Consider the following 26818-nt stretch of genomic DNA (forward strand, 5'->3'; position numbering starts at 1 on the left):
TGAGGCTATAAAAATAGGGTTGAAATTGTGCAGAACCATCCGACTATCCTGCTCTGTTTTTGCTTCTTCCACTTTTGCAGGTGAGCAGCCACATGCCCTTCACCCCTTCCACCCCCCCCCCACATTTTTTACACTTCTAGGAGACTTCGGGATTTTCTTTCTCTTTTTTTTACCTCCTCTAGGAAACTTCCAATTGTTCATTTCCCTCCCACTTCAGCCTCTTTCTTTCCATCCCTATCTTCCCATGTCCTCCTTTACCTATCCTGGTTTAGCATCACTTTTGCTCTGGCAGAAGGCAAGGAGTGGGGAGGGGTGGGGAATGGCTCCCCAGGCCCCCTACCCTCTTACAAAAGCAGCTGTCTGCCAAGAGGCGGCAGTTCCTGTGAGACACTGTACAGTGGTACCTCGGGTTACATATGCTTCAGGTTACAGACTCTGCTAAACCAGAAATAGTGCTTCAGGTTAAGAACTTTGCTTCAGGATGAGAACAGAAATCGTGCTCCGGTGGTGTGGCAGCAGCAGGAGGCCCCATTAGCTAAAGTGGTGCTTCAGGTTAAGAACAGTTTCAGGTTAAGTACGGACCTCCGGAACGAATTAAGTACTTAACCCGAGGTACCACTGTATAGCAGGATTTGGCTTGGCTGAGGCTGTGTTCCATCTGCTTGATAAGCTACAGCTGCCCAGGACACACCCAGGCCAGCAAAAAGGAGAGGATATAAACCAAACAATTTAGGGACCTCAGAGGCAGCAGAAGGAGGTGAGTGGGAGGTAGGTGAGCTCGGAGGAGCAGGGAGAGGTAGAGAATTTAAAACCTAGTCCTGTGTCCTATTCCAAGAAGCTTCTGGTTCTGTGAGTTATTGAATATCACAATGAATTTGTTTTACTGTGTGTGGCAGTGTTATGTAGAAACTGAGATATGAAAGCTAGGAGCTAAATGGCACCTTAAACCTAGGTTATGGGTGCTGCAACGGAATATCTAGGCACACTTTTTTAATAACAAGAATGCAAAGCTGAAAACGAATGAACTGCAGCTAAAATCTTATGTTCATTTTTCACGTGGTCTAGTCCTCATCTGAAGATTGCAAAAAAACAAAACAAAGTCATACTTCCTCTAATATTCTTAAGAGGATCCCTTAGAGGGTGGCTGGAAGTGGGGAGGCAGAAAAAGGTCCTCCTTTCAGTGGCAGTTTTAATCTGAAATCTTAGGCGCAGTACTAAGATAGAGGAGGGAGAAAGGTTGTTTTCTGCTGCTCCAGAGAAGCGGACACGGAGCAATGGATCCAAACTACAAGAAAGAAGATTCCACCTAAACGTTAGGAAGACCTTCCTGACAGTAAGAGCTGTTTGACAGTGGAATTTGCTGCCAAGGAGTGTGGTGGAGTCTCCTTCTTTGGAGGTCTTTAAGCAGAGGCTTGACAACCATATGTCAGGAGTGCTCTGATGGTGTTTCCTGCTTGGCAGGGGGTTGGACTCGATGGCCCTTGTGGTCTCTTCCAACTCTATGATTCTATGATTCTACTGCTCCCAGAGCTCAGAAACTGCTCGCATCAATGAAATTCCCTGTCGCAAAATGCACCTAGAGCAATGGAAATTTTGAACGCTGGTGGGTGGGCTTTTTTTTGTTCTCTGCACCACTTCTAGGGTGAGAGACTGCCTGAAGTATTGTGTGTGAGAAGTTCCTCACTCATGGAATGACAGTCCTTTTAGCACTGAACTGGGTGCTTCCTGGGTAGGAGATGTGGGGAGTGAGTTTTGGTCCCAGAAGCTGGGGGTGGGTTCCACTTGACATTGTTGTGCAATGGGTGCCTCCCAGTTTGATGTCTCTCCTCATCATTTGCTAGAAGAAGACCTATTGGTATTGAAGATTGGGCTGCGTGAGAGTGCTTTTGTGTTTTCAATATGTCTCTAGGAAGTGAAGAGTTGAGTAGGGATAGTGGATAGTAACTTAGTAGTGGATGAGGGACCTGATCTGGCCTTTATCATGGAGACCTGGGTGGGAAGCTGGGAGGAGTGGACCTTACCTAGCTTTGGTTGCCTGGATTCTCAGTGCAGCATCAGCAGAGTCCTGAAGGTTGAGGTGGGGGTCATGGACTTAGCCAGGATTTATGTTAGGGGGGCAAGCTTCGTGTTAGGGGGAGCAGAACCTAAGTTAAGTATTTTTATTGATTTACTTTATTTAGGGTGAGCAGCTGCCTCCCTGCCTCCCTTTGGCTATGCCCATGGGGTGGGGTTTTCACTATGGTCTATAAACCTTTGAACTTACTCACCAGGAAACCTCTTCACTGGGGGTTTGAGAGCCTGCACCTCATGTCAAAGCAAGGAGAGAGACTGGGGGTGCTGCTGGTCTCTTGGGCACCCTGTTGCCCAGCAGCTTCCTTGACCATCATGCTGGGAAACCCCAGGATTAGTGTCCCTGCTGTGGCTGCTCTCGTTTTGCCTTGGAACTTCATGGTCTACATGACAACCATGGGACCGCCTCAAGTGGTCACTGGCCCAGTCCATGGTGTGGGACAGACCCTCAACTTGGTTTTTGCCCCTTTTGATTAAGTTGATGGTCTGGAAAGAGGGAAGGTTTCGTAATCCCGTTATCATGATCAGACCACATCCTGAGAAGTAGGAGTTAACAGTATCAGCTTCCCCCTGTAAGAGTTGGGACTCCATTAGTGTAGCCTAATCCTGGAAACATAGGTAGTCCAATGGATCCCTGAATGCCCTCAGGGATTTTCCACTAGTTTAACCTGCTGAGGCCCTCATCTCACCATGAATCAACAATATGTGGAGGCCATAGATATTATTATTCCTGAGTGCCGTGTCTCTCTCACGTTTGGCTCCCTGGTATGCTGAAGAGCTATATGTGATGAAACAGGAAAGATAATAGAGTACAGGAGGTGTGGCAATGACCAAACACCTGTTAGATCACATAATCATGCCTACTGTGTGGTGGCAAAATCAGCAAAGAAGGCCTACTTCATTGCTTCCACTGCGTCCTTGAGAAATCGGCCAGAGGAGCTCTTCAGGGTGGTCTGTGGTCTGCTGACATACGCATCTCTCCATGGAGCCCATGACACCTCAGTGAGTTGCTTGCTAGGACGTTTGAGGACAATACTGTATGTTTCCATAGTGAGCTAGATGCCATAATTGATGCAGTCCCTGGTGAGGTTTCCAGCACTCCATAAAGCCATGTTTTGTGGGCTCCATTTCAGTTTTTGCAGCCTGATGGTGAGGACAGGGCACTTTTGAGTATGTGCTCAACAATATGCCCTTGGGACACTTGCCTTTTATGGCCAGTGAAAGGTAGCCTGTGGGGGGCATGGCTGGGTCAGTGAGGTGAATACAGCTCTACAGCCTTGAAGGAGGCGATAGCATGCCTGCTCCTGGGCAGAGGGGGTGGGGAAGCACTCCAGACCTGCTGGTATTTAACAACTGCCCCCCAGTCGCAAATACTCCCTTTTTTTAGCAAGTTATTTGGCAGGGTCATGGCAATGTAAAGGTAAGGTAAAGGTACCCCTGCCCGTACGGGCCAGTCGTGTCCGACTCTGGGGTTGCGTGCTCATCTCGCTTAAGAGGCCGGGAGCCAGCGCTGTCCGAAGACACTTCCGGGTCACGTGGCCAGCGTGACGAAGCTGCTCTGGCGAGCCAGCACCAGCGCAGCGCACAGAAACGCCGTTTACCTTCCCGCTATAAAGCGGTACCCACTTGCACTTAGGGGTGCTTTCGAACTGCTAGGTGGGCAGGAGCTGGGACCGAAAGACGGGAGCTCACCCCGCCGTGGGGATTCGAACCGCCGACCATGCGATCGGCAAGTCCTAGGCACTGAGGTTTTACCCACAGCGCCACCTGCGTCCCCATGGCAATGTAGCTGCAGGCATTTCTGGAGGCAGCTGGTTATCATTTCAATTAGATCCCTTCCGTATTTATGCGAAGCAATTAATTTTCCACCTCTGCCTGCCCTTTTATCAGATTGGGACTTTTCCATAAACCGCTCTGACCTTAGTCATTTTACAAAGGCTCTTGAGTTTACTTTGATTTTACCTGAATATTTATGGTCACTTTCAGCTAACACTGGATAGCAACATCGCAAGCAGAGAGGTCTTGGTGCTGTCAAAAGCAACTTTTTCTTCGGACGAAGGCTGTCAGGTATTGGGCAGCGCAGTGAAGAACAATGAGTGCTCCAGAACAAGCTGACACTCTGGAAATCTTGTTTCAGCACCAGTACGCATTTATGATCCCAAAGGTAAGATCTGTGATGGGTATAGTCTGCAAAGTTTAAAACTTGCAGGGGCTTTCAAACCTTCAGCTCGTTAATGGATGGTGGGCTTAACCAGGATTTATGTTGGGGGGCGGCGGCTGCAGGACACATTCCTGTCATCGTCCTCTGCTTGGCTCTGTCTAGTAGATTCGGAATGAAATGTCTCGACTGTTATGTATTCAGTGGTCTCTGTTTGCCTGAACTTGAATCTGGACGAAGGATTCTGAGCCACTGCATTCCGATTCGATATATGATATCCAGTCACAGAACATTTCAGGATTTGGGCCACTGCCATCGGCCCTTAAACTATGAGTTACAATTTGCAGCTTGGGAGTTTAGACAGCCAGTCACGTTGAGAGTGGGAGTGGCCCAGGCCTTCAGAAGCAGTTGCTTTGCCCCAGTTGTCGAGTTCTGTTAGTTCAATAAAGGTAAAAAATCTGTCAAAATTTTCAGTCATTTGAAAACTAGGAAGCTAAATAAATAAAAAATAACATCAGGCAGTAGCTTTCATGTGGTAAATGAGTATATTTTGCAAAATTACAAAAAACCCAGCTTTTTAAATCTTAAGCTTTAAAAAAATCTAAACTAAAACACGTTTTCTTGGATTTGCTGAAAACCTTTTCAGCACTTCCTTCTCAAATTCCCATAGCTGTCAAGTGTCCCTTATTTGAAGGGACGGTCCCTTATTCCAGCGCCATGTCCCGCTGTTGTCCCTTATTGATGGATGTCCCTTAAATGTCCCTTAAATGATGTCCCTTAAATTTCAAAGGAAGCAGCTCCTCTCCCTCCCTCCCTCCCTGCCGGCCAGGGAGGAGGAAGGCTCCAACTGTGTTGCTTGGCTGTGTTGCTCACCCAATAAGAAGTCTAAGAACGACTGGGGGGGGTGGAGCTTGCATGCCTTGTGTGTGGCTAGTTAATGCAAGCTGAGGAGTTTTTTGAATGCTGGACGCCATTTTGTTGCATGTGCTGCTGCAAACTTTGCAGTGCAAAGCCAGGCCAGGGAGCCATCTTAAGTTGAGGCTGCATAGGCCTTGTGGTGCATGTGATTCAGATTCTATTCAGTTGAACCTCTGGTTACAAAGTTGGTTGGACAGTGTTCTCGAAGCTACCAGCATGAGTTTGACCAGACTGCAGGAGGACAGGAAGACTGGAGTGCCTGGAACAGGTGAGGCTGCAGGTCCCTTATTTTGGCTGCTGGTCCCATATTTTCAAATCTGTAAATTGACAGCTATGCAAATTCCTCCTTTTTCTAATCCAGTTTTTCTGTGCTCACTCAGTAAGCATAGCCCGTGGAGATGCTCCCCTGTTAGAGGAAGTCTCAACCTCTGCCCAAACCTGTTGTACCACTCTGAAACAAAAAATGGAAGAATTCTGTTCCCCCCAGTGCTTTTTGCCAGCATTTTCTACAGCAGATGAAGAACCAGTGGCCCTTCAGATGTTGTTCAATTCCAGTTCCCTTCAGCTCTGGTCAGCATGGCCAATGATCAGGAAGAATGGGAGTCACAACCCATACCATCTGAAGGGCCACAATAATTTATGGTGACATTTTTGTTTGTTTGTTTGTTTCAAAAGCATCCTTCTAGAACTTCCTAACTATAGACCATTTTTAACTCTTTCCTTTTGTACTCCCTCACTCCTTTTTGCATCCAGATTATGTTTACTGCTTCTGATCTTGGTGTATTTGATCTGCTGATGGAGTCCAAGGAACCGTTGACTTCAGTGACTATTGCTGAACGTCTGGGTACCAGTCCCTTTGGGATGGAGAGGCTGCTGGAGGCCTGTGTGAGCTTAAAGTACCTGCAAGCGGAGAGGAAGGACAACCAAAGTATTTATTACTTACATCTTAGCATCTCTGGGGGAGATCCCTAAGCAGTTAACCAAATTATCAAACCAAACCAAACCAAATCAAATCGTATAAACCAAAATCCAATGAATACAATCCAAGAAAGAGATCAGAATACAGTAAATAAATTTATACCAGCAAAGCCTGTTGAAACATCTGTGTTTTTATGACACATTTGAAGCACACAGCAGACAGAACTTCCCAAATCACTTTGGAGAGTATTCAAGAGGAAAAGCTTGTTTATTTAAAGCATTGTTACCCTACTCTTCAGCAATAATAATAAAAGCTTTCCCTGTAGTTGTTTCCCCTTTTTTTGCAGCTGCAGTGTTGTATAAACTTTAAACAGGTTACAGGTGGGTTTTTTGGGGGGGAGGAGTGTTTCATGCCACCATGCCTGTGATTTCATGCATTTTGTTCCTGCATAATTGGGAAGGGCTTTGGGCTTTGGAGATCATTGCAAAAAAACATTAATCTTTTGTCCCTTTTCTTTTTAAGCTCTTTATGGAAACACAGACCTTGCCAATCTCTACCTTGCCAAGTCAAGCTTGAAGTCTCAGTATCATTCCTTGAAGTTCACTTCTGAATTTATCTATATGAGTATGAAGTACTTGGCTGATTCTGTGAGGTGAGGAGAAGGATATCACTAAAGCAGGAAACTGCCACCTAAAGCTGTGCCACAGTGCCAAGGCTGGTTAGCTCAATTTCCCAGATGCAACTACAGTGTTACCTCGGGTTACATACGCTTCAGGTTACAGACGCTTCAGGTTACAGACTCCGCTAACCCAGAAATAGTACCTTGGGTTAAGAACTTTGCTTCAGGATGACAACAGAAATCGTGCTCCGGCGGTGCGGCAGCAGTGGGAGCCCCTATTAGCTAAAGTGGTGCTTCAGGTTAAGAACAGCTTCAGGTTAAGAACGGACCTCCAGAACGAATTAAGTACTTAACCCGAGGTACCACTGTATTGGCACTTCCATACTAGGGCTGACTCCAGATGAGCAGCTCCTAGTGCTTCCCTTTCTGTTGCTCATCTGTTGAAAGGTACAGGCAGAACCGCAACTGCTTTTTGACTCTGCTGGGGCAGCCTGGTGCCTTTTCTCTGTCTGCATGCTGCTGTCTTCTGTCTACAGCAGCTGCCCTGACATAACTGTTGTGGGTGGAGTTCACGGTCTCCCTTGTGGAGAGTGCCTTTTCAGGACCCCCGTTGATTGGCTTAAAATTAATCTCTTAATATCTGCTAAACCACTTACCAGAGATTTTAAGTGAATGAGGAATATCGTGCCCCGTCATGAAAAATACTACGATTTTATTTTAAACGACGATTGGAAAGAGCAACATTGCAATTAGGCATGTTGCTAAAATGGAAGCGAAAGGGGTTTTCTTTTGTAGTGTAGCATTCTTCTTTTTATATATTTTTGTAGCATGTTATTTTATTTTGTATATATTCAAACTGTTAGTTTTAATTGTATGTTGATAAATTTAGGTCACTGCTTAATGTTTGGCTTTCTGTTATTTTTAATTAATAATTTATATTGTTTTATGTTAACTGCTTAGAAGTCTAAGAATATATACCTACATCCAGGTGAAATTGGTTCAATTCTTCTCTGGTGACTAATTTGAGATTTAAAAATAGATTTGGAATCACTGAGATATGTAAGCTACTCAGAGAACTCTGGTTATACGGTGGTATATACATGTCACGAACAAACAAACCTGTGATTGTTAGTCAACCTTGACAACACATAATTTTTTTAATGTACTTTATTAAGCAATATTTATATATTACTTAATAAAAAAACACCCTCTAAACTGTTTATACAATAGTATAAATCTTTCATTAAAAAGGACAGATAACATGATAATGGTATGAGTGTGTGCGCGCCACTCAATTTTCATTTAATTAAAACAAATATTCTTTTTCAGAGAAGGAAAGAGTCAGACTGATAGAGTATATGGCATTTCAGGAAAAGATTGCTTTGATGCTCTTAACAGGTAAAAAAATAAAATAGATCTTGATTTTGGAAGAATGGAGAAAACCTGGGATGCTTCTTGTCAAAGTGACCATTGCCGTTGCAATTTGTGTGAAACATATTGCTTGCTTGTATTCACAGTTCCAGTGTTTTCTCTATTCATTGTTGCATTTCCCTTCTCCAAATGTTATCAGATTACTGGGAAATTTCTTACCACATGCCAAACTTGGGTTCCTGTTTTATGCATGTGTGAGGGTGATGTCTGCAACCAGGGCTTATATTATGCAGCCTAGTTGCGCAGAATATCCTGGTTTGCCTCCACTATGCTCCAATATTGAAGCAGAATTGCATCTGGTCTTCACAAGTGGTTTTTTCAGTCTTATCATGGGTACAATGCAGTTTGCCATTATCCAGAGATCAGTCTATGCTCAGACCAGATGCATCTGCACCTCATTTTGGGTATGTGCATCAGGATATTGCATTGGAATTAGATGTTCAAGCTCTCGTCACTGGTGGAGCACAGAGGTCCTGTGCCAATTAACAACTCCTGAAGTTGGAATGTTGTGATAGTTGGGAAAGAGAATCTGAAAGCATGTGTCAGAAAATGTCAAGGGTTGCTGATGAGGAAGATAAAAGACTCCATTTCAGCCCTTCATTGCGTTCAGGGGTCCTGAATGGACAGTGTTAAGGATTCATTAGAGAGAATATCCCCTCTCTCTCCTCCCTCTTTCTCTGTGTTAAATCCTTAACAGGCAATATCATTTATCGGCATTTGTATACAACTTAACTAAAATATAGATTAAAAATGCACACACAATATTTATTCAGATATGATTAAGGAGCCAAATATTCAAAGATCTTGTGCAGAATGCAACCAGCGATGCAACATGTTTAGGGAAGTAATTCAGACAGATACAGATACGTTCTCAGATTTTAATTTGTTACATTAATGCAAGAGACAAAGCACTTCATTCACTAGCTTCAGTTGTGTCTTCATGATGGGTGAAAGTTTTCATTTCATTGTGCCGTAGCTCAAAGTTCTTGCATTGTAAACCTGCATGTGACACGATGACTGTCTCGCTTTGTTTTGTTTTGTTGTGTGTGTGTTTTTTTAAAAAAGTCTGTAAAAAATAAAAGAGGGACGAGAATATTGCAAAGTGTAATAAGAAGAATGTTGAAGTTTTGACATGCTCTAAATTGGGAAGTGGGGTTTAACCAAAGAAGCAGGTTATGGAGGTGCAGGGAACAGCTGTGCAAATGCTGAGCAAACAAACCATTCTGAGGTATTGATGAATTATAGGAACCTATGATGCGGGTAGCGCTGTGAGTTAAACCACAGAGCCTAGGACTTGCCGATCAGAAGGTTGGCGGTTCGAATCCCCGCGACGGGGTGAGCTCCCATTGCTCAGTCCCTGCTCCTGCCAACCTAGCAGTTCGAAAGCACGTCAAAGTGCAAGTAGATAAATAGGTACCACTCCGGCGGGAAGGTAAACGGTGTTTCCGTGTGCTGCTCTGGTTCGCCAGAAGCGGCTTAGTCATGCTGGCCACATGACCCGGAAGCTGTACGCCGGCTCCCTCGGCCAATAAAGTGAGATGAGCGCCACAACCCCAGAGTCGGTCACGACTGGACCTAATGGTCAGGGGTCCCTTTATCTTTGCCTATAAGAGGTATTAATGAATTATAGGAACATCATTAATTAATTAAATTTGTATGCTGCCCTTCTTCCAAAGATCAGAGTGGTTCACAACATAAAAATACAAAATGAGATCACAAAATGCATAATAAAACAAAACCAAAACAAGCCAATCACCCCCTTCCCATAAACACATTTAAAATGCCATGGAATGTTTAATCTGCCTGGTTTGAGAAATGTTTTTGCCCAGTGCCTAAAGCTTTAGTAATGCAGGCAGTGGGTGAGCCTCCCTAGGGAGAGCAGGGAGCCACCACAGAAAAGGCCTGTTCTCATGTTGCTGCCCTCCAGCATCTCATGTGATCAGGTGATGATCACAGGGTCTGGGTTGCTTTGTATGGGGAGAGGCGGTCCTTGAGGTATTGCATTCCAGAGCTGTTAAGATTTTATAGGTAAAATCAGCACTTTAAAATTGGGTCCAGAAACTAATTGGCAGCCAGTGCAGTCAGGCCAGGATCAGTATGATATGCTCACAATCTGCCCCTTGGTATAAGTGGGGAATAGCAGGATCGGACCAAAGAAAATAAAATCTACCAACTGGGGTGAACATTTTTAGAATTGCTAAACGTCTACATGCAGCTAACAATGGGAAAGCGAGAGCATTTTGTGGAATATCGCTCTAGTCTGGAAGCAATTTCTGTATGAAACGTTCATGTCTTTTATATGCCAATGCAATTTTGAATTACTAGATCCGAGAGTGGGCTGCAAAAAATCTTCATGGGTGCTATGCATGCAAAGTGGCATCTGTTTGGCCGAGAAGTTATGACTGCATTTGATCTTTCGCATTTCCCACTTGTTTGTGATGTGGGAGGTGAGTGCTGTAAATTCCACAATATTGTCCTTTACTACTAGCTCAAAATCATAAAGCAGGAAGAATAGAAATGAGAAAGTGCTACAGGTGTGTTTCTGATTTGTGAAGGGAAGGCAAAAATGGGTGGAGTGGATAACACTCAAAGTGAAAGGATCCATGACTGTGAGTGATGGAGAAAGCCAAGCAGGAAGAACGTTGCAAAACAAGAGAATGAATTAGACAATAGAAACTCATTAACATCTTTCAAACTACAGTACTTTGATGCTACTTGTGTTTAGTCTTGCAGTATCAAGAGCAATGGGAGAAACAGGGTTTGTCCACACTGGAGATTACTGTGCATTTGCAGCTGTTTGCATCCTCATTTAATTTGTGTAGCCCACATGATGAAATGGTCTAACAACAGATGAAATGCTCTAACAGCTGGAATCTACATGCTTTTCTCCTGGAAATTTGGTACTTAATTGGCATAAAAGAACTGACAAATTAGAAAGTGGGAGAAGCACACAAGCAAATGCGTTCTCCATGGGTCCTTCCTTATTTCAGACATCATGATATATCATGATATAGTGATGTTTAGCTGGTGATAATCATGCTGTTGAAAACCAGACATCATTCAACCCTAAGTTGCCAGTCACCTATCTGATGTGCTACTCTTAAATTTTTGCACAGGGGTGTTTGGATAAAGCTTTGAGGTGCACAACATTTTCATTTTTTCTTTCTTCTCCCTTCAAGGATGTACTGGGGCATGTGCCAAGGAATATATTTCATTATATCCAAATTCTACAGTGACAATTTTAGACCTACCTGAAATAGTGGAACAAGCAAAAAACCATTATGTGTCCTCACAAGATCACCAGATTACTTTCCATAAAGGTAAACTGTGGTTTTCCAAGAGCCTACATTGGTTCGATCATTCTTCTTTTAACAAGCAAGATAGCAAAACTCTAGGGTAGGAATCGGGATCTGTGCTCCTCCAAAGCCTGTTGAACTACGGCTCCCAGCATCCCTGACAATTGGCCATTCTGACTGGGACTGATGGGAGTTGGAGTCCAACATCATCTGAAGTCCACAGATTCCTCATCCATGCACTAGAAGAAACAGCAGGCAGCAGCTGGGCCTTAATAACTGTTGATTTCTGAAAGATACAGTGAAGTATTATTGCATTCCTTTAAGAAAATATGCTTATTTTCTACCTATTCTATTACAGGGGACTTTTTTAAAGACCCAATTCCAGAAGCTGACCTCTATATTTTGACTAGGGTCCTGCACGACTGGTCTGATGAGAAGTGTGTGCAGCTACTAACCAGACTGCACAAGGCCTGCAAACCTGGTATGTGTATTTATACAGTGAACAGATCAATGATCAGTGCAAAGATGGGGCAGGAGTAACCAAGGGCAGAAGCCCAAGAGAGCCTCTCACATACCCTTCGTTGCCCAACTACAACACAACAGCCCCTCAGTGCTGCCAATGAGTTGCTGCCACTGCCCTTCCACTTACTCCTGCCTCTCCAGATGGGAGGGGACCTGGGATGCACTAAAGTAACTGCATTTCAAACGCTTCTTATGTTACTTACAGTGTAAAGATGGTCAACACTCCCTCTTGACTCTGCAGACTCTGCTGGTCACTTACAACTCCAGTCCTAAGTGCCAAGCATCTAGGCATGTGTAGGGCTGCCATATATCCGGGTTTTCCCAGACAAGTCTGGGAATCGAGTAGCAAAATGGCGCCCGATTTTCACTGAATCAGCAAAGTGTCTGTGAAAACCCGGACATATGGCAAGTGGGGCTATTGGCAATAAGACACACTTCAGCAGAGAAATTAAGAAACTTTATTAAGAGTAAAAGGTGGGGGGGGGGAAGCAGGCAGAATGTCAAAACGGAATACAAAATAAACCCGAGCTCTGTGACTCTAAAATTGAACTAATCCTAGCCTGCTTGCTACAATAATGGGAGGCTCAGGCCTTTCTTCAGAGAAGGCAGAGTGACAGAAGAGCTAAAGGTACCATGGAAATTGGGCCCTTGTTACTCAAAGCCTTGCTGCACTGTCCCACATTTGCCCATGTCACTCGGGTTCAACTGCATCGCTTCTGATCATCCCAGAATGCTTGGATAAATTCAGATGAACTCTTTCCTTATGCAGTTTTGAACTAAGTAATCTGCTATTTTGGAAAGTGGTATGTCTTTCTGTCCATCTGTATTCTATGGGTTCAGCTGCCTTTTGAGATCAAACTTGGTACAAGGGTTACCGAACTGAGGGTGGTGGACTTAGCTGATGTTTGGGTGTCTGGTGCCATTTTGAATCAAGATGGCAAATTGAAAAAAACACCCATTTGTTGGCATAGGTCCACCCACCTCTCAAGATATCATCACCCAACTTGGCATGAGGGTTCCAGAGGTGGGGCGGCGGTCTTTGTTGATGTTTGGACAATGGGAGCCATTTTGAATCAAGATGGCAGGCTAAAACATGACTTTTGGCTCCCTGGGTCAGGTTGAAGCACTGAGTTGGTATGTGTCTGCATGTGTCTGTGTGCAACCCTGAAATTCACAAACTACACTATCCATTTGAAAATCATAATATTTTTTGGTTTCTTTGAATTCCTGGACAGTGTCGGGCATTTTCTGCTAATGATATATATCTTTGTCCTAACTTGGTGAAACGTATTTTGAAACAGGTGGTGGAGTGTTAACAGTGGAAATGGTCCTCAATGAAGATAGAAAGGGGCCGGTAAGGTGCCAACTATTCTCTGTGATTATGCTGCTTCTTACCGAAGGCCAAGAACGAACCGCATCAGAGTACAATGCGCTGCTTAGCGCAGCTGGATTCAAAGAGATTCAACAAAAGAAAACAAGCTTCTTTGATGCCATTTTAGCAAGAAAATAATATTGACCGTACTTCATTCTTCTTCAATTCAATACGCTTCAGGTTGCAGACTCCGCTAACCCAGAAATAGTACCTCGGGTTAAGAACTTTGCTTCAGGATGAGAACAGAAATTGGGCTCCAGCTGCGCGGCAGCAGCAGGAGGCTCCATTAGCTAAAGTGGTGCTTCAGGTTAAGAACAGTTTCAGGTTAAGAACAGACCTCCAGAACGAATTAAGTACTTAACCCGAGGTACCACTCTATTTATTTCACAAATTGTAATATCCCTTGCAGTAAGATACTCCCTTGAATAGTTTTGTTCGATCCATGATAGTTTGGAAGAAGGACTTTTTTTCAGCTGGAACTCCAGCACCTCTCAGATGGGCCGGTTGCCATTATAAGAGAACAAGGGAGGTGTTCAGTGTGAGTTCCAGCACCTCTTTTTCTAGAAAAATAGCACTGCTTAGAAGCATTACAATATTGCCTCTCCCAGTCAGTTTATGCCTTTTTGGATAGAGACCAGTCTTTGCTTATGTTAATCTGAATAAAAAATTGCTATGTATATTGAGTGATACATAATCTCTGTGGAGGATCAAATAGCTGTGGAAGGCCTGAAGTTTACTGAACTTGTTTTCACATGAAAGGATTTTGACTATAAACGGGCAGCTCCCAGTTCTGGAATTTGAGGTGTGTAATACCTCTGGATGGGTTATGCACCCTTCTTTGAAGGACCAGGTATGAAGATCCATCATTGTCACTAGAGGCCCAGGTGACCTCTGGGGTGCTCTTTACCAACTTTGGTTGGTGTACCAGCTACAACAGTCCTAGGAAGGAGGTATCATTTCCTCCAACATTCCTCAGATGAAAAGGGGAACAGTCCATTCTCCATCATTGTCATTGCTTGAGCATTTCCTCCTAGCCGAGTACAAAAGTTATTAGAGGAAACACACAAAACTGTAGTATTTAAACACAGAAATCTTTGAATTTTTGTATTGCATTTAGGGAAGCCTAAGGGGAAAAAGAAAACCCCAAATCAATAAATACCACTAACTGGGTGTACACATACACAACATTAACAATAAATAGAACATAATAAAAATAAACATTATTATAAATAAAAACAGCATGGGTGAAATGTCTTTATTACCAAACAATTGCTCTTCATTGCTATTGCTTCCACTTCCAACTGGAGTTTTTAACCAACAAAACTTCCTACCATTAGAGAAAATTCATGCTAGTGGGAAATTGTTCATTATTACATTTAGATCCCACCACCTTTTCTTCGAGGAGTTTAAGTTGACGTTCTCCCTACTTCCATTTTCTTTTTGCAATGTTAGGTAGGTTAGGATGAGAGTTGTTAAAGGTGAGCCTCATGGTTGAGAGGAGATTTCAACCATGCTGTGGCAGATCCCACCACTAACTACCAATTAATATATGGCAGACTGGCCCTCTAACTACCCCCAGTTAAATATTGCAGGCCCACCGCATGGTACACCAATTACACGAATGTCTACAATTTACCACAAGCTATCTTGTGAAGGTCTTCTGTGAGGGAAAATTTGGTGATTTAGAGTCTTAGGAAGGAGCTGATCAAACAAGAAAAGTTTTGTTTACAAAAAGAAGTTTGTGAAACAAAGTTGGGTCAGGAGATGCATTCTTTCAGGTAGAAGTTAACCTGTTACTTAAAGCTCAATATAAAGATTTCACAGGCCTAAACACCGTAGTATATGCACAGCTTTTCTTAAACTTCGGTTGCTAAAAATCAGGTAGATGTTCCGGTTTCTAGAATGGGTGGTAAAATGTTTAACTCAATCTCTGTTACTTCATTCTCATTCCTTTACTTAGTTATGACAGGGGTTGCAGTTAAATACTTCGGACACAGCACAGCTGCCTTCACAGCCTAATACTTTGGTTCATGAGTGAGGGACACATTTTGCCAGTTAGCCACTCCTGAGGTATTGCAATTAGTATAACACACCCAGGGGATCACCTCACCCCTTGTTACTGGTTTGGGAGTTGTCTTTACCTAGAAGAACTCTCCCCCCCCCCCCAGCTAGAATGAGGCCCAGGTATCCTGAATTCCCAGAGGTTCTACCTCTCCTGGGTCAGATGCAGCCCTCCAGGTTGACTGTCTGTATACCTTCCTCAGACACTCAACCTAGTCTTCCTATCTAAGTTGTGAGGCTCTTCCCTCTTGCTATAGATAGTCTCTTCAGTATAGATGTTCTACTCAAACCAGAACCAGCTCTCCTCAGTAAATCCTACCGTGATCCCTCTCTGTCCCTAACTCTCAAGCTAAACCCTGTCTCCCATCTCAAGCCCTTTCCAACCCTCTTCGTCCTTTTATTCTCCCTCCCAAAGTGCTGTTCAACCCCCGCTAACTAGCTGTCTTGAGAGAAGCTCCAGCACTCTGGTAGAATTTTTGAGGGACTTCATCACCAGACCCTGGTCTGCCTCTGCTGTCCATCAAACATGCCCAGACTCTAGTGCAGAGTTTTCTGAACTTTTCATGAGGGTGACATGCTTTTTAGGCATGCATCATTTCGCAACACAGTAATTCAGCTTTACTAGCAAACCAGAGGTTAAACTAACCCCTTTCCAGCCCCAGGAGGGGCGCGGGGAGCATTTGTGTGATACGCCTACACATTGCAGCCAACACACTAATGTGTTGCGACACACAGTTTGGAAAGCTCTGCAATAGCCACTGCATGATGCTTAGTGGGGCACCCAGCTCTACACACATCTGCAGTGGTTGCTACAGAGCCAAGTTCAAGAGTTTCTTTTTGTGTGTGTATGGACATTTAAAACCCTAAACAACTTGGGTTCAGGATACCAGCAGATCACCTCCTACAGTAAAGGCCAAGCTAATCTTTAAGATCTTCCAAGACGGCTCTGCATGCTCCCAGTAGATAGTCACTTAGTGAAAACATGGAAGCAGAACTTTTCAGTGATGGTGCCCACCCTGGCAATGTCCTGCAGAAGTAATGTGTGGTGTGGAGAAAGTAATGACATTTAAATGCCTTTTTGAAATATTGGTTCATTCAAGCTTTGGAGGGATCCTAACTCTTAAATTTCTGATTTTGTCCATTTCGTACACTGATCAGTTTTATTTGTAATACACACTTGTATTCTGTTTTTATCTTGTTTTAGAAAATCTGTATTGAACACTATGGTGTTTTTATGTAAACCACTTAGAGATTTTTATATGATTTTTTAAAAAAACAAAACAGTTGCTTCTAACACATTTGTTTGCAAGAGAGCACCAAAGTAATTTGAAAAGTTGGATTATACATCAGATACACGTCATGAAGTATTTATTACCTGTAGTATGAAGTATTTATTACCTTGCAAGGGCGAGAGAAATTACCATGAACCAGGCACATAATGAGCACTGGTGATGACAGAGATTGTTGTTATTGCACAACACAAATACTATACTTTGAAAAAGCATCTTGACCCACAGTCCATCCAGGTGGGTGCCTCCTAACATCAAGGAAATGGAAGAGACTATAAAGCCAGCTGACAGAAGGGGGGGGGTGCTTGCATTCCACTTCCCACTGACAAACCTATAAAAAGGGGAGTGAAACTGCACAACAAATCTGTTTTTGCTGCTTCTCCACAGGTAAGCGGTCCTTTATTCTTCACCCCTGCCTCAAACCTTTCTGTTTCTGGACTCTCTGATTCTTAATAACTCTGTCATGTCGTTTCCCTTCTCCAGGAAACTCCTGATTGTACATTTCCTTTCTCTAGGAATCACCTTTTTTCTTTCACATGATTCTCTATATCAGCATAACAAATAATTCATTTTTAGAAGTAAGTTCTTTGGTGAGTCTCTTGGGAATTTTTGCCATTCATATTTGTTGACTTGGGCACAGAAACGGTTCCTACTATTTGACTTTCATGTCTTGCTTCTTTGTTAAGCTGCTACCATTTCCTAAAGTGTTTCTGTATTTTAAGAATTTCCAAATGGCCTCATTTCAGCAAGAGCATTTTCCCCAAACCACCTGCTCTCTCTTCTGATGAACTTTCTCCAATAACTTGTTAATTTTGCATTTCCAGACACCAGTTGATTTTCTCTCACTTGTCAGGTTCTGATATCACTTTTACTCACATAGGCAAAGTCAACAATTTCCAGGTACTTCCTTCCTCCTGCACTTGTGAGAAAAAAATCCTTTTCCACCTATCCCTTTACTTAGCAGATGGGGACTTTCCCATAAACATATCTGGCCTCACAGTCATTTATCATTAGATGTTTATCATTTCATTGTCATTTTCAGTGAATTCTGAATAAAAGAACCACAACTTGCTCATCAAACTGTGAGATATCTGACAGAGAAATAAAGAACAATGAGTACTACAGAAGAAGCTGAAGCTTTGAAATTGTTAATACGGAATCAGTATTCATTTCTAATTTCAAAGGTAAAAGTATTGTCTGCAAAATTTAATACTTGCAAGGACTTTGAAACTTTCAACTTGTAAATGGATGTGTAGAATCAAACATGCCTTTAAATGGCAAGGCAAATCTTACTGTTACAGGGGTCAACCCAGCACAAACAAAGGCAGAAACTTCAAATATTGTTAATGTCACTTGAATGTTCTAACAAGAAAATGAGAAGAACTGTGAATCTGTGTATGGGATTCACAGCACAGGTGGGATACGGCAATAATTCAAAATTAACTTGCTTAAAATACCTGTGTCCTACTTTTATTTCTACACTTCAAATGGACTTGAACTGTATTATAATCTTTTTGTGTTTCAAAAGCATCTTGTTCCTTTTGCAAAGTCAGTAACTATAGACCATTTTTAGCTATTTCCTTGTGTACTCCCTCACCCTTTTTGCATCCAGATTATGTTTACTGCCTCTGATCTTGGTGTATTTGATCTGCTGATGGAGTCCAAGGAACCGCTGACTTCAGTGACTATTGCCGAACGTCTGGGTACCAGTCCCTTTGGGATGGAGAGGCTGCTGGACGCCTGTGTTGGCTACAAGTTCCTGCAAGTGGAAAGGAAGGAGAACCAAAGTGTTTATTCTTTATTTGGAAATTTAACCAACACTATAAAGTAGAAATACCATTAAAAAATCAATTTCAGTAAATAACTTTAAACCGTCAAGCCAGCAACTGAACAGAATACCATCCAAATAAGCCTAGGGAAACATCTGAGGTTTTAGGAGACATTTGAAGCACATGGAACTTCCCATATCTCTCTTTGGGGAGCATTCCAGAGGGCCGGTGCTATAAACAGAAAGGGCTTTCTTTCCAATAGGTATGAACAGTGGCGTAGCGTGGGTTGTCAGCACCCGGGGCAAGGCAAGTAATTTGCACCCCCTAATCCGTGGATTTGCGCCCCCTAACCCGTGGATTTGCGCCCCCTAACCCTAACCCCCAGATGTTGCGCCCGGTGCGGCCGGCCCCCCTGCACCCCCCACGCTACACCACTGGGTATGAAGGTGACACTCTCCTTTCATGATTGTAAAGGGTGATTTGTCCCATAGCAGGAGAGATGATCTGTTAGATGTGCTTGTACCTAGTTGTTTACAAATGTCAGTGAGAAAGCTCAGTAGCAAATAGGCAGCTAGTGCAGGTCACTAAACACCAATGCAGCTCAGGACAATCAGAGTTTGTCCTTCTGACTTAGATGTTACAGTGGAACAAAGTTGCCTGCTGTTCATAGATTTCTAATACTTCGCTCCAGATCTCGGAATGGCCACTCCTAGTAGCAGCTTTGTACCCTGAAGTTCCACTGCAAGCAGGTGGAGGCCTAGTCTTTCCATACTTTTCTCTGCAAGAGAAGCTGGAGAATTGCAGTCTTGGTTTTTTACAATGCGAGCAGCATGCCATGGAATCATAGAAATGTGTCTTCTGTCTCATTATCCTTGTTTCAAGCATTTGGTCCCTGCAGAATTGGGGAGGGAAAGGGGCTTTGCACAGAGGTGTTTAAACGTTAATCTTTTGTCCCCTTCGTTTTAAGCGCTTTATGGAAATACGGACCTTGCCAATCTGTACCTTGGCAAAAGAAGCCCAAAGACTCATTATTATTCCATGAAGTTCAGTTCTGAATTTATCTATATGAGAGCACAGCACCTGGCTGATTCTGTGAGGTGAGGAGATTGATAAAAAGGGTAATAAAACGGTAAAACTCACAGACGTTACAAATAAACAAACCTGTGTTGGTTAGACACAGCTTTGACAACACATGTAACTGTATGAGTAGCACACTTGGTTTAGTTGTTTTGTTGCAGAGTCTGAATTTTAATTCTGTAGTTATGACTCTCCTTTTTTCTTAAACTAAAACAAATATTCTATTTCAGGGAAGGAGAGACTCAGACATATGAATTAAGTGACAGTTCTACAAAAAATTTCTATGAGGCTCTATACAGGTACAGAAAAATTATGTTTTTCTAGATCTTGTTTCTTTTTAAAGAATGGGCAAAGCTTTCCTTTTGCAATTTGTGTGAAACCTATTGCTAACTTGTATTCACCTTTCCAGCATTTTTCTATCCAGTGTTGCTTTCTTCCCTCTCTGACAGTTATCTTTAATCATATTGGGAGATCCCTTACTACATGCCAGACTTGGGTTCCTGGTCCCCCCCCCCCCCATTTAAGCATGATGTCTAAAAATAGATTCCTTGCAGGTCTTACATTACACAAACTACATAGGAGGCTACTCCTGGGGGCTGTGGGAGGTTCAGCCCCCACAATAAAATACTTGAGGGGGCAGGTCTCCCCCCCCCAAGTTAAGTTGATGGACATTCCCATTCAAACAAACTGCATCACGTGATCAGTTATGCCATCACACTATATTTTATTCAAGTTGGCACCCTAACAGACTAGTTGTGAAGACCCTGCCTTGTTTACCTCTTGAACTTTCCACTGTTGACACAGAACTGCTTCCAGTCATAGCAAATAGCCTTTTCTGAGCCTAATCTCTGCTTCAGTGCAGTTTTCCACAATCCAGAGGTCAATGTGTGCTCAGACATGTCAACAGACATCCCCACTTGCTCATTATGGGGAAATTCTGTATAGGCATTAGAGGCCCTGTGCTATTTAACAATTCCTGGAGTTGGAATATTGTGATAGATGGGGAAATAGTTGAGAAAGAAGGTTTGAAACATGTGAACAGGGGCTACTGATGAAATACAGCTGCCAAGAGGCAGCTTATGCCATGGCCAAAATTATCCTTGGGCAGAAACTGGTCGCTAAAAAAAGAGTTAAGGAAAAATGTGTAAAGAGAATTCAAAGTTATTTATTGCAATTGAATACATGGCATAAATAGTAGCACAATATGGGATTGATATAGCATAGCATAGCATAGATCACTTGAAAAACAAGAAGTCAGTCCACGTCAACCCTTCTTTTTGTATGAAGTCCTGAATCAATGCTTAATTATTTCTCAGGATGACTAGCAATATAAGCTTCTGCCTGTCAATTAATACACCCCAACCCCTCTATGTGAAGCATTATGTGAAACAGGCCGCGACAGCCCTAGCCCCCAGAGATCATAAGAAAGGAATAACGACTCTGACAGCGTGCTATGGAGTTAAAATTAGGCCACAATTTTATTAAACTTCTGAATGTAGGAAGACCTTGGCTTAGGCCTTGGGCGTGTATCCCTCCCAGCCCCCCAGCTGGGGGAACTGGGGCACATCAGGGTAAATGGGATATGGGGGTGCACTGCGAGATGTAGGTATGCGCAGACAGCCCCGCCCATATCCCCACACGCAGGGCAGTTCACTGACAACCTTTCAGTGTATGGCCAGTGACACCCATTATATAACCCCTTTTAAGAGGGAACCCTGGAATCGCCGCTGCAGGGGGGTGAGTCTCCACACACGCCCCTTTATAGGGAAGAAAAGGCTAAAGGATTCCGCCCAAGGCCATAAACCGCCAAAGTTGTGACGAATTGCTACGGGGAAGACAAAACCTTCCAATGCAGGAAAATTTCTTCCCGGTCCTTCAACAGCAACCAGTCAAAGACCGTAGCAGCGCCCACTAAAGAGGAAGAAAAAGTTAACCTGCAAACAAGGAAACATTAAACTAAGGGAGGGGAGGGTGGGTGAATCTCCTGAGCCGACTGCCTGGCTACTGCTGGCTCCACCCCCTATATATAACTGGGACTGGCCCCACCTCCCAGCAATGAAACTTGACTACTGAGCCTAGGCCTGAACCTCCAATAATAACACTGAGAGGCAGGCCAGCGCCTGTTTGCCATTAAGTTCCCTGGGAACTGTAGCACTGCTGCGATCCCGCAAAGGGCACCCATAATGTAAAGTGTGAGTGCTCGTTATTAAAATCAGTGCCTCCACTGAGCATGCAGAGGAGCAGGTTCGAAGAGGGGTGCTTTCGCCTCCTCGTCTAAGTGGTCATATATTAGGAACCACAGCCGTTAGAATTGTTACATTTTTAATAACACATTCGGCCAATGATGGAAACATAGATATGCAATGTTTATCCAGATGGAATTAAGATGCAAGAGTTTGGGCATACTAAACAGTCCTTAGTCAAGTTCTTAACAATGTCATGCCACACAGAGCAGAGTTAGAGGAAGCCTTATTTGTCCAATTCAGTGGGAGAGGTGGGAAATGAATTGTCAAAGGTAATAAAAAAACCCCTGAGGTTTTGAAATACTGGTTAGATGCACAGCTACAGTAAATGATGTATTATTATTATCATTACTAGTAGTATTTAAATTTGTGTATGGATTATGGATACATCCCATCATGATCTGTCCACTGGTATCAATGGGAAGAAGAAGGATGAGGCCAAAGAAAGGAAAGGAAATCCACACACAACTAAAAAGCAACAGCATTATGTGGAATATGGCTCCTGTCTAGAACCATCCTCTGTTCAAAGATATCCCCTCTGTTAACTGACAATGCAATTCTGAATTACTAGATCAGAGAGCAGCTTGCGAGAATTCATGGAGTTTATGCATGAGATGTGGAGTCTCTGTGGTCGAGATGTGTTGAATGCATTTGATCTCTCTAATTTCCCACTAGTTTGTGATTTGGGAGGTAAGTACCATAAATTCTCACATGTCTTCCTATGCTGGCACTCTGAAATCATAAGGCTGCTGTTGTAGAACAGGAAACATCCCTCAATGACCATGACCCAAGCTCTGAACTATCAGATCCTCAGAACTGCAAAAGTGGTAAATTGAATGACATGACTGAACAGCCACCTATCTGGTGTACTATCTTAGAGTTTTGCACATGAAGTTTTGGGGAAAGCTTTGATATGCACAACATGTTCATTTTTTACCTTTGGTTCTCTCCTTAAGGATGTAGCGGTGTCCTAGCAAAGGAATATATTTCATTGTATCCAAATTCTGCAGTGACCATTTTAGACCTACCTGAAGTAGTGGAAACAGGAAAGAAGCATTTTGTCTCCTCAGAGGAACATCGGATTACTTTTCATGAAGGTAAAATGTTATTTTATCCTACAAAGGTTACATCATTTTTCCACTAACAAACAAGACAGCCATGCACTAAGCAGGGATTGAGAATCAGTGACCCTTCAGTTATGGTTGGACTACAACTCCCATCATTCCTGACCATGCTGACTGGGGCTGATGGGAGCACATACGTAGTTGAATTATAGAACTCACTCCCACAGGAGGCAGTGAGGTTTGGATGGTTTCTAAAGGGAATTAGGCTAATTCCTGGAGATAAGTCTATCAATGGCTACTAGCCGTGATGGTTATGCTCTGCCTCCAGTCTTTGTAAGAATAATAATTATTTCACCATGGAATTCTGCTCAATATTGATCCAGAGCAGATTCCAGCATATAGTTCTCAGAGTAAAAACTTTAACTCGTTGCAGGATTTCCAAAAATAGACCAGAGGCAATTGTATTTCATCCAGCAGAGCTTTACTGCTACTGAAGGCAAATAAGCATAAAGATCACAAATCCAATACATTCAGGATTGGCCCTGTCCATAAGAAATCCAGTTGCAGCAGACTTAACTTAAATTTACAATAACTTAAATTTACAATAACTTACAATTAGTCTAAACCTTAATATTATAGCATACTATGTACGGAACACCACACCAGATGGAAAAGAAATAGAAAGTAAAAGTGAAACTCTGGCTCCTTCTAACCATACTTTTATAGGCAGCATGACCTTGACAGAAAGATATAAGAGAACCAGTATAAACCAGCTGGACTCATCTTCTCTGAAGGAATAACCCAAACATCATGAACCTTCTGACTGTTTCTTTCACACAGAGAAGCTTCCAGAACCCTCTTGAAGTACGGTAGTTAGAATAGGAAAGATCTCTACACATCAGATCCATACTTTCTACACTAAGAAATACAAAATTAAAACTCTCCTTGTTTTATTTCAGGTGATTTTTTTAAAGATCCAATTCTGGAAGCTGACCTGTATATTTTGGCTAGGATCCTGCACTGCTTTACAGATGAGAAGTGTGTGCAACTACTAACCAGACTGAACAAAGCCTGCAAGCCTGGTAGGTGCATGGTGTCAAAGGTGTTTCCTGTGGGAACTGATTCTCATTCCAAGCCGCTTGGATTTCCCCATGGTCCCTTCCCCTTATGTCTGTGTCCCACTCTGGCTCAGCTGCGTTCCTTTATTTCTTGAGCTTCTGATCCCAGGACACCTGGGAAAAGTAACATGCTGCTTTGTAATATGTAATGATACATCTTCCATGTCCTATTCTAAAATAGGTGGTGGAATTCTAGTGGTGGAACTAGTTCTCAACGAAGACAGAACGGGGCCTTTGGAAGCTCAAATATACGGTTTGGTTATGCTGCTTTGTACTCAAGGAAAAGAACGGACCCCGTCAGAGTACAATGCGCTCCTCAGTGCCGCTGGCTTTAAGGAGATTCAGCAAAAGAAAATAGGCCTCTTTGACGCCATTTTAGGAAGAAAGTAACATTGACCAAGAACATTCTGTGAGCATCGTGACTGAATGGATATATTTCAGCCTGATTCTTTGCAGCCATAACTGAACATGCTTAATCACTATACTTTTTTTTTTTTTTTTTTGCAAATCCTCACCATGTGGAAATATCTCCTCCACCCCCCTGCTTCTCATGATGGTTGAATACTAAGAGAAGCTATAATAATAATGATGATGATAATAATAATAATAATAATAATAATAATAATAATAATAATTGTTACATGTTAGCCATCTTTGTAACAGTAGTAGTTATTACCTTTATTTGCCTGCTTGCCTTTTTTTGGGGTAGGTGGGAGCACATGAGCCAAACTAGGAAAAAGAAAGAGGTTGTATCCCATATTGCCTCAGGATTTTTGTGGTAAACAGAACTTGTTGTAAACAATGAGAGCTACTAATCCATATCTCAAAATAAATATAGATAATATGCAAGCTATGATCAGCTAGCCTGTGTGGCTTGAGATGCCAACCCTATTAAGTGGAGCCTTTCTCAAACTTTCCACACAGGTCACTCCTGACTAACTCTTTATCTTGAGTCCTCAAATGTTGTTGAACTATAACGCCCATCATCCTAATATAATAATAATAATAATAATAATAATAATAATAATAATAATAATTTATTATTTATACTCCACCCATCTGGCTGAGTTTCCCCACCCACTCTGGGTGGTTTCCAATCGAGTGTTAAAAACAATACAGCATTAAATATTAAAAACTTCCCTAAACAGGGCTGCCTTCAGATGTCTTTTAAAGATAGGATAGCTGCTTATTTCCTTCACATCTGAAGGGAGGGTGTTCCACAGGGTGGGCACCACTACCGAGAAGGCCCTCTGTTTGGTTCCCTGTAACCTCACTTCTTGCAATGAGGAAACCGCCAGAAGGCCCTCGGTGCTGGATCTCAGTGTCCCGGCTGAACGATGGGGGTGGAGACGCTCCTTCAGGTATACAGGACCGAGGCCATTTAGGGCTTTAAAGGTGAGCACCAACACTTTGAATGGTGCTCGGAAACGTACTGGGAGCCAATGCAGATCTCTCAGGACCGGTGTTATGTAGTCCCGGCAGCCACTCCCAGTCATCAGTCTAGCTGCTGCATTCTGGATTAATTGCAGTTTCCGGGTCACCTTCAAAGGTAGCCCCACATTGCAGTAGTCCAAGCAGGAGATAACTAGAGCATGCACCACTCTGTCAAGACAGTCTGCGGGCAGGTAGGGACTTAGTCTGCGTACCAGCTGGACACAGAATTAACCTGCGCCTCCATGGACAGCTGTGAGTCCAAAATGACTCCCAGGCTGCATACCTGGTTCTTCAGGGGCACAGTTACCCCATTCAGGACCAGGGAATCCCCTACACCCGCCCGCCCCCTGTCTCCCAAAAACAGTACTTCTGTCTTGTCAGGATTCAAACTCAATCTGTTAGCTGCCATCCATCCTCCAACCGTCTCCAGGCACTCACACAGGACCTTCATCGCCTTCACTGGTTCTGATTTAAAAGAGAGGTAGAGCTGGATGTCATCTGCATACTGATGAACACCCAGCCCAAACCCCCTGATGATCTCTGCCAGCAGCTTCATATAGTTATTAAAAAGCATGGAGGAGAGGACGGAACCCTGAGGCACCCCACAAGTGAGAGCCCAGGGGTTTGAATACTCACCCCCCAACACCACTTTCTGGACAGGGCCCAGGAGAAAGGAGTGGAACCACCGTATAACAGTGTCCCCAGCTCCCAGCCCCTCTAGATGGTCCAGAATGTTGCTTTGGTCGATGGTGTCAAAGGCCGCTGAGAGATCCAGCAGAACTAGGAAACAGCTCTTACCTTTGTGCCTAGCCCGCTGGAGATCATCAACCAGCATGACCAAGGCAGTTTCAGTCCCATGGTGAGGCCTGAATCCCAATCAGAAGGGATCCAAATGGTCCGCATCCTCCAGGCGTGCTTGGAGTTGTTCAGCAACCACCCGCTCAATCACCTTGCCCAAGAATGGTAGATTCATCGCTGACTACAACTCATGCTAGCTAGGGATGATGGGAGTTGTAGTCCAACCACATCTGGGAATTCAAGCTGTCCTGAGAGAGTAGCTCCATTTAGTTCCCCCTCTTGCTGAACTCTGCATTCCATCATTATAAGAACTTCAGAATTTTAAAAAACGGGGGCCAGGGTTGTTTTCCTCTTCCCTCCCTGCAAATTTTTGCGTCATGAATTTTTGACTGTAAACCTGCAGGCCCTCTTATGCAACCTGCTCTGGGAACCTCTTTGACCAAAGAGGAGGCTGAAACAGCTTTAAACATATAAATAACTGTCAGGGTATTGCCATCGGAATGGGGGAGGGAGGCAGGGGGATACAGAGAGCCTCCAGCGCTTCTGAGAAGCACCTCCTTGTCTGGCAGAGGAGAAAGCCACACCTCCAGTGAAGCAGAGGGGGAAGGAGGTAGCCGGGTGAAGGGAAGGCTCAAAGATGCTATGGAGAGCCCAAGCGCC

The 26818-nt window shown here is 43.4% G+C and overlaps 1 protein-coding gene across 1 annotated transcript; it reads left to right on the forward strand.

Moving 5' to 3' along the window:
- The first annotated feature begins 4132 nt into the window (after window positions 1-4132).
- LOC308476375 (uncharacterized protein) lies at window positions 4133-24894 on the forward strand. The gene is made up of 17 exons (XM_081003918.1): window positions 4133-4234; window positions 5900-6074; window positions 6588-6717; window positions 8014-8082; window positions 10441-10562; window positions 11295-11435; window positions 11770-11892; window positions 13235-13431; window positions 16571-16602; window positions 17764-17839; window positions 18268-18442; window positions 19392-19521; window positions 19732-19800; window positions 22316-22434; window positions 22701-22841; window positions 23768-23890; window positions 24108-24894. The coding sequence occupies exons 1-17, from the start codon at window positions 4163-4165 to the stop codon at window positions 24314-24316; spliced, it is 2103 nt and encodes a 700-aa protein (XP_080860044.1). The 5' UTR covers window positions 4133-4162; the 3' UTR covers window positions 24317-24894.
- The last annotated feature ends 1924 nt before the right edge of the window (window positions 24895-26818 follow it).

This window comes from Podarcis pityusensis (assembly GCF_964106645.2).
Source record: "Podarcis pityusensis genome assembly, chromosome: 4".
NCBI classification, from domain to species: Eukaryota; Metazoa; Chordata; class Lepidosauria; order Squamata; family Lacertidae; genus Podarcis; species Podarcis pityusensis.